Genomic DNA, 8,275 nt, shown 5'->3' with positions numbered 1-8,275 from the left:
TATGTGTGTGTGTGTGTGTGTGTGTGTGTGAAGAGGGTCTACTCAAGGCTAACGTTATTGCTAAACTATTTCCAAATAAAGACAAAGGTTTGGAGACTACTACCATGACTGCTTGGATGGATGCAATGGGCTGGCCAAGACACACAACACTTATATGGCAGAGTGTTCTGATTATAAGATCTATGTTTTTAGGTTGACATGTCATATTCAACTGCCAGGACAGTCGTTGATTTTGATTTCTACTCAATGGTATACATCTCATACTTCATGTGCTAATTCTATACATTCACCTGGCACTTGAAGCTAGCTCAAGTGGCTAGCTCTATTCCCTGCTGTATCAAAAAATATTCTATATATTCACCTTTAAATCTAAATCACACTTTATCCAACTTTTTAGCAGCTCGACTGAAAAATGAGACAAAATCAAGCTAGAAAACTGAATTCCATTCCTTGTCCTATCGAACAATGAAAAGTAACATCGCTTGTATTGTTCTCGAGAGAGTTGTCAGATTAAAAGCTTGATGATAAAGAAGATTACGAGAACTTACCAAAAAGATATTACAAGAAGTAAATTCGTCTTGTAGACAAGCTGGCAGAACTCCCTTCCAATTGAACCTAATAAAGATGAGATGATTAGTGCACAAGCACACCAGACAAACCAGAGGCAAGAAGTTTGGAAACTGTCAGTCTAGCAAGTGAATGGTTTACTTGGACTACAGTCGATGGAACTCTGGTTGAATACTCTCAGCCCCAGCCTAATTGCTTCGCAGCTGAAATGAAACTTTGTAGTAGTAACACAATAATCATAACGATCACATCACAACCATCTGGTCTTTCTGTCTCTCTGACTTGTTGTATAGCATAAAGAAACGTTAGGACGACTATAAATTACAACAAAAGAATGCAAGTTTAATTCAATTTCACTTTGTGCTTATTCTATTGCTTGCTAGTACAGCAACAACATCTATGCAAGGCTCCCAAACCTGCCAATAACCATATTCCAAACCTGCCCTGTGTTTTGACATTAACAAAAACAACATACATCAAATTAGCCAATAAAACTCTGATCTAAATTGTGGCACGTTGTCAGTGAAATCAATCAACTCTGCACTCGTAGCTTTATCAAGTCAATTGAAAATGAAAAAGGGTATCAAAAGAACATATTTTATTATGATGGATTCAAGCTAATACAGATATCATATTAGGTTTGATCTAAGAACCCACTAACATGAAGTAGGCCAAGAAAGCATTACATGAAAACAAATTTGCAGCATACATCATGTTTCAAGAACTCATCTATTTCAATCATTTAGACAGATAACTCATTAGGAGCAACCAAAATTCCATCAGTGTCTGCATACAGCCATTCCCCATCGCGAATTCTCGTCCCTGCAATGGTTATTGAAACATGTTTTTCTCCAGTCCTCTTCTTGTTAGCTTTCATCGGATGAGAGGCTAGAGCTCTCACCCCAATATCACATCCATTGATCTCATCAACGTCTCTTATACAGCCATTCACAACAATCCCTGCCCATCCATTGTTCTGAGCTTGAACTACAGGATTGCCGCCCAATATTGCACACCGCAAGCTTCCACCACCATCAACAACAAGGACTCTGCCATTGCCTCTCTCCTCAAGCAACTCACGAACAAGAACATTGTCTTCAAACACCTTGAGGGTCACAATTTGTCCTGAAAAGACCTGTCGCCGGCCATATATCTGAAAAACCGGCTGGAGGGCACGGAGATCGCCACTCCCAATCATTTGCGAGTTTGCGTCGCAAACTTCAGCAGTTGTAAGCAAGGCCATGTATCTATCTTCGTGATAGAATCACAAAACAAACATTGGATGTATTAATTACACTCAGTACAAACCAATTTAAATCATTTTGAATCACCTATCACAAGATTACTTAGAAAGCATATTGACTACAGATTTTTAATGATCAAAGAGAAAATTCACACAACCAACTATGTCTTCATGTGGTGAAAATGGCTATGTCAGGTATCGATCAAAAGGATCACCATATTTCCTTTATCTATAACAAAATCAAGTTGGGATTAGACAGATCTCACACCTAAAGATCACAATTTACACATCTGCTAGTACAGGAAGCTGGGCCCAAAAAGGAAAAAAATTCCATCAAATCAACATAACTCCAAAGAAAGAGAATACATTTGGCTTGTGTTATCTTCCTACCTAAAAGATAAAAGTAGAAAAATAAAAAAGGAAAGAAAAATATATCTCCTCTGTCTCATGGTTAAAAAACACTTTCACAACTTTGGTAGTATGTATGTATGTGTGTAGATCCGAAGACTTTTCACCAACACTTGAGCTGAGATTAGGCATATCATAACTAATACAGTATTAGAATTAGTCTTAACCCAAAAGGGTATTCCTATAATTGTACAAATTAACGAAAAAATCAAAACTTTTTCAGAACAAACGACAAGATATCTAAGCCAGAGAAAATAAAGGTAATTGGGTTCACTTGATGCCGTGAAACTTTTAAGAAATGTAGAAGAAAATGAAGTATGCAGCATAAAAAACGAAGAGTTATATATTTTCTCTTCCAGTTTTCTCGGGAAACAAACAAAAACATGCAGGTAATGAAAATCAAGAAAAAAGGGAAGAAGTGATGATTCGACAGCTCAGAGTACTTTACCTGCGATCAACCTCGGCCACCGTTGAGCTCCACGATTCAAGAATATGCACAAGCAATGGAAGGAAACTCTTTCAGCTCTGACTTGGGAAACCTGCGATAATTAAATACTCGATCGAGAAAGAGAGGATCTGTGAGTGTTTGTATTAGCTAGCTAGCTGTAAAGCGCGTGTAATAACATTTCCATCACACTCCAACTCCAAGATTCTAAATTCTTTTACTTTTTTTTTTAAGTCTTATTTATCTTTATCTTTTTATTATGCTTTTCACATGGTTAGCAACTTTTTTTTTTAATTATTCATTGTATTTTCTATAAAAATAAAAATAAAAACCTTCTTTGGGTACTCGAATATCAACCCACTAGAACCAACATAAAAGATAAATATTATAAAGTTTTAAACTTTGTAAAGGATGGACTATGAGTGAAAATAACTTGTACTATTTAGATGTTGATTCATTGAATCAAATATGTTTAATTTTTGTTACATTTAAAAAAAAAATGGTTCTTTTTAATGGATTATTTATTTTTAATATCTAAAAGCACTACAATAAATGCTCTACTCCATCATTTAAAATATCTTTTCAAAATATTTTTTTTTTATTTTACTTCTAATTTTTACATTACACCATATATTATACATTAATTTCTCTTTTTTTTCTATATCATTTAAATATTATCTATTAATTTTAAATATTTTCTTTAACTATCAATAATATCATAATATATTTTAATATTTATAAAATCTACCCATTTATTATATCACATAATTATATTATAATACTACCCATAAAAAAATAATAATAAAAAAATAACAATAAAAATTTATTAAAAATAAAATATAATGATATTATAAAATGTAAATAAAACTCATTTACTAGTTATATAAATATATAAAAAGAAAAAAAAAAGAAGAGCATATATATATATATATATTTGTGTGTATGATTTTATGTGTTTGTGAATAATATAAAAAAAAATATGAAAAATTAATATTATATGTTTACATAGATGAATAGTGTGTTATAAATATAGTTATGTACTATAAATGGTAAAAAAATGTAAATGATAAAATATCTATTGGAGACTCATTTTAGTATATTTTAATATAATCTTACCTATTTAGTTATTTTAGATCACCTGTTAGAAATGTTCTAATCCTTTATTAAAACAAAAAAAATATTTTAAATATTTTCTCTTTTTCCCACTATCTTATAAAAAAACAACTAATTAATTAAAATTTTAAAAGTACAAGATTTCAATTTTCAAATTACAACATCTGAAACTAAATATTTAAAAATTATTGTGTTGAAAATAAAATCCAATCAGCTAACAACTTTGCTAAAATTATGCTAATAAATCCAAGTCACGATGAGGATGATGCTGGGGCGTGTGTGCTACACAGGGTTGGAATGAGAGTAGGGTTGAGAAAAGTTTAATCAAATTATTGAGATGGGCAACTTTTGTTTTATTGATTTGTGGAGATCTTCAGCAGATGATGATGGCATTTATGGCTTTTATGGCATCAAAATGTGTGGCGGCAAGTGTCATCACTCATTTCACACAATGCTCTTGTCACTAGCTGATGTCACTGAGCCACAGGCAGCCTCCTCTGCCTACTCTGTTGACTTTTCTATATTTGATCTAAATACTTTCCCAGTGCAGAGAATTAAAGTGCTTTCAACTCCAACACTATCTTCAATTGAGTAAAACGACATAACAGAAACTTCATTCTCTAAATTTAGCATAACCAAGACTCATTCTTCATTGTATAGAAACTTTGGTACTACATAAGAAAACAGACATCCCAGGTATGTTTTGGAATGATACTCAAAAACTATAACATAAGTTGACATGTTTTTTTTTCTTCTTTTGGGGGAAAATAGAGAACAGTACAAAAACAAATAACAAGAGAGTTTCAATTCAGGTCCTACTTATTTAAAACCAATTTGATGTTTACTTGTTCAAACTTATTGGATAGCGCACACAATTGCGCCACTAAATGGCTGCTAACTCTATTAAGTCAACTTGTGAATGGTTTTCATATCAGCAACCTCCTTAAGCGTGCCTTTCTCAACATGGTCCCACCACTTGAACAAGAAATTATCCACAACTAATCTGAACCAAGGGGACAGCTTCAAGCCTCCCTCCCCAGCATCTGCTTTCCTCAACAACTCTTTCAACTCGTCCCGGTTGACGTACTTGATATCAGCTACTTCATCTGGGTTTGGATTGACACTAACATCCCGGACGATGAAGAGCAGGTAATCAACTGCAACACAAGGGAATAACAACCAAGAAGTGAGCATGACGAGTCGAAAAGAACAACGGTGCGATAATTATTCTCTTAAACCGAGAAATTTCAACTTGTTGCCAATGGCACACAGTATCTTGACTCTATTTATTTATTTTGCATATGAATGGTTTATAGAGTCCAGTTACCACACCATAGGGGGGACAGAATATGATGTATAGTATATAAATTAATAAAGTAAGAATTATTACGTTCATGCTCGCCCCATTTGCCATCAGAAGGAGCTTTGTACAGCATCCTGCCTAATGGGGTAAATTGATCAACTGGCACATCTTCAGCAGGAATACCCAGTTCATCTAACAGCTTCCTCTGTGCGGCATTCCTTGCTCCTGGTGATTTAAAAAGATAATAATCAGATTTAGAAGACATAAGCTTTGAAAGGATAGCCAAATATCTACTCTGCAGAAATATATTACCAAGGGCCTCCTCAGCGATAAGCTCAGATTCACGGTAGAGTGGGTGGCTGCAACAGGTGTTTGTCCACACAAGGGGGAACGTTACCTTTGTTGCAGAACGTTGCTGTACAGATAAACAGACAGAATATCATCTCTTGAGACTTATGCTATCGAATAGATGTGGAATTGGCCTTCAATATAACTAGCCACACACAAGAAGCTTTTGGGAAAAGGGAAAAAACGTAGAAAACAAGAAAAGATATGTAGACATGGTCATGAGTGCATGAAATTTCAGGAATATAGAAAACTAAAATGGGAAATAGAATATGACACAATTATTAAATTTATGCCCTCCTAATAGATAGGCTGGATCTTGACTCGGTTCTTCACATGACACTTATATTTTAAATGTAAGCACCTAGGAGGGCAGTTCAAACAGTCAGGTCTGTTGTTTGCTCCCACAAGATCTAAGGTTCGGGTACTTAATTGGCAAATCATATAGTTTGATGTCCCTCAAATATTGTAAGCAATACCTGAAGAAGCAGCTCATATTTCGAGTTGAACAAAAACACACTGAAAGCCCTGTGTAGCAAATTTTCCTTTTCAATCTTTTCCATCAAGTGACCTACAGGGTACAAAAGCATTAGCAAACCACAGAGGTCCAGCTGATCCAACAGAATGAACATGATCTATTATCAAAATATATGATTTGAAAATGTAGTAGAATGCCCAAAACATGAATAAACAGTTCATTTCCATAACATCAAGGTATCCGAAATCAAAAGAGCGTATAAGATTTAGGAAGGATAAAAAGCCTTGGAGTATGCAAAATGCAAAGTACCATAAAGGCATGACATAATACCCAAAAATAATTGTCCAGATCAAATTTTACTTACAATTATATTTTGTATCATGACCAACAACCCGGTCATTCTCATCCACTAGAATGCATCTACAGAAAGTTCACATAAAGAAACACAATCAGCTCCAGTACAACACAAAGAAAGATATGTAGATCTAAACGCAAAATTTGCATTCAGATTTTGAATGTTCTCCAATCTCAAAACCACATGAATATTTGGCTCAAAAAAGACCTCAACTCATTTGATAATTGTTAATACTCAATTAAAGTATCACCTCAGTCACTGAATTTTCATTTCTTACCAAAAACAAACAACAAAGAAATGAAACCCAAGTTTTCATTTTCTCATCCTTTGAATTTGAACAACCAAAGAGAGCAAGAAAAGGAATATTATAATATCAAGAACAATAAGAGATCAAAGCAATGAAAAAAAAAAGGCAATAATTCACTTTGTTCTGTCCAAACACAATACATATCTGTAGATATAAGATTTAAAATCAAAATCTTGATGCTTTCTAACCACAACAATTGCTCAGTTCAGTCGGCTGAAATTTTAAAGGGGATAATGATAATAGCAATGTTGTAGCACCAAAAAAAATTAAGCAAACACAACATAAAACAAATCATGGTAATGAAGCAAGATTAAGGAAGAAAATTAAGACCCTTGATATATATACTTGTTACCTCAACAGTGAAAAGAAAAAAAAGAAGAAGAACATCAAACAAACAAAGTACAATAATTGAAATAAAACAATGAAGAACAAAAAAATAATAAACCCACGAAGTATATAACCCAAAAAATCAATAATACAATTTTTCCTATTCAAAATCCAAGCAACCAAACAAAGCACACCAGAAGACTAACAAAAAAGAAGAAGAAATGGGAAAAAGGGTAAGCAGAAACGCACTCGTCCTCAAACATAAGGCGTCTCTGGACAGCGTCCATTCCAGCGTCGGCAGAGTCTCCCATGGTGGAATTGGAAGCTTTAGAAGAAAGAGAGACCCTAGCAATGAGAGGAGAAAGGGGCTTTGGAATGGAAGGGATTCGGAGAAAAGGGTTACGAGCAAAGCTAGAAGAAGAGGTAAAGAGATGGGCTCTGGGGGCAAAGTAGAGCTTGGCACTGGTATTTAGAAGGTGGGACATTGTCGAACTCGCATGTGATCTCCGCCATTGTTGAATCGGTAATATTATTATTATATATTAATATTAATCTTTCACCCACCACAAAATAAATAAAATAAAATCACTCATAAAAAACTAATTAATAAAAATGTCTCTCATCTTTAAATATGTGCCTAATATTATTTAATTAAGTGGTCCTAATCCTAATCTTTTTTTAGAGACAAATAATTTAACCAAAAAAAAAAACAAAGGGTTTTTGGAACATGTATTTTGTTTCATTATATAACTAATGTGTTTTGATAAATTATATTTTGTAATTTATATTTTGTAAAATAGTTCAAAATAGATATTTAAATCCGATTTTGATGAACACAAAATTGAATATAACAACACAGTTGTATGCGAAATGATTGTGATTTTATTCTGAGTTGTTAATTTAGTAAATTATTTATAATTTTAGCTAAAAAAAATTGATTAAAATCGAGTTTATGTATCTATTTGAATAATTTTACAAAATACAGAGTCTAAAAAATAAAATGTTAAAATATAAGATCCAAATAATAAGATAAAACATAAATTCCAAAAATTAATAAACCCATAAACAAATATATGCAATAATAATGAGATTATTATAATAATTTTTGTATAATAAAAGTGTAAGACTCCTCATTTTGTCTTGTAATAAATTGAGCTTAGTGAGCATTTGGTTCCCTTGGATTGGTCATGTGTATTATTTTAGTAAATTAATTAGATACTAATTATATAATTGGAGGCAATTTAAATGTTCCAATTACACTTTCAATTCTTGAAGTTCTACGATAATTATGTGTAATTATATTGTATAATTACTAAATATAAAAGTAAGTATTATATGATATTATTTTACTATGTAATTTACGTCTTACCAAGTATATTAATAA

General features: G+C 32.8%; 2 protein-coding genes across 3 annotated transcripts; both read right to left on the bottom strand.

Moving 5' to 3' along the window:
• Positions 1-1,148: 1,148 nt before the first annotated feature.
• Positions 1,149-2,841, bottom strand: LOC133790499 (putative 4-hydroxy-4-methyl-2-oxoglutarate aldolase 1). 2 transcript variants are annotated; one of them, XM_062228153.1, is made up of 2 exons: positions 2,667-2,841; positions 1,149-1,818 (listed from the first exon to the last, which is right to left on the bottom strand). In XM_062228153.1, exon 2 carries the CDS (start codon positions 1,808-1,810, stop codon positions 1,310-1,312), a length of 501 nt encoding a protein of 166 aa, XP_062084137.1. In that variant the 5' UTR covers positions 1,811-1,818; positions 2,667-2,841; the 3' UTR covers positions 1,149-1,309. The 2 variants fall into 2 exon arrangements, with proteins under 2 accessions (XP_062084137.1, XP_062084138.1); XM_062228154.1 differs by having other exon boundaries at positions 1,149-1,814; positions 2,667-2,823.
• Positions 2,842-4,401: 1,560 nt separating this feature from the next.
• On the bottom strand, positions 4,402-7,433 carry LOC133790498 (isopentenyl-diphosphate Delta-isomerase I; the record flags this gene model as incomplete). Its single annotated transcript, XM_062228152.1, has 6 exons — positions 4,402-4,933; positions 5,167-5,304; positions 5,392-5,494; positions 5,904-5,995; positions 6,267-6,322; positions 7,141-7,433. Coding segments are annotated over 6 exons (936 nt in total), but the record flags the coding sequence as incomplete, so codon positions are not given.
• Between the last annotated feature and the right edge of the window lie 842 nt (positions 7,434-8,275).

The sequence above is a fragment of the Humulus lupulus genome, chromosome 7 (assembly GCF_963169125.1).
Source record: "Humulus lupulus chromosome 7, drHumLupu1.1, whole genome shotgun sequence".
Classification (NCBI taxonomy): Eukaryota; Viridiplantae; Streptophyta; class Magnoliopsida; order Rosales; family Cannabaceae; genus Humulus; species Humulus lupulus.
This window is presented reverse-complemented; position numbering and strand designations above follow the sequence as displayed.

Bases quoted from the DNA above. Each gene is read 5' to 3' on its own strand.
- LOC133790499 (XM_062228153.1), bottom strand. From the start codon at position 1,810: ATGGCCTTGCTTACAACTGCTGAAGTTTGCGACGCAAACTCGCAAATG.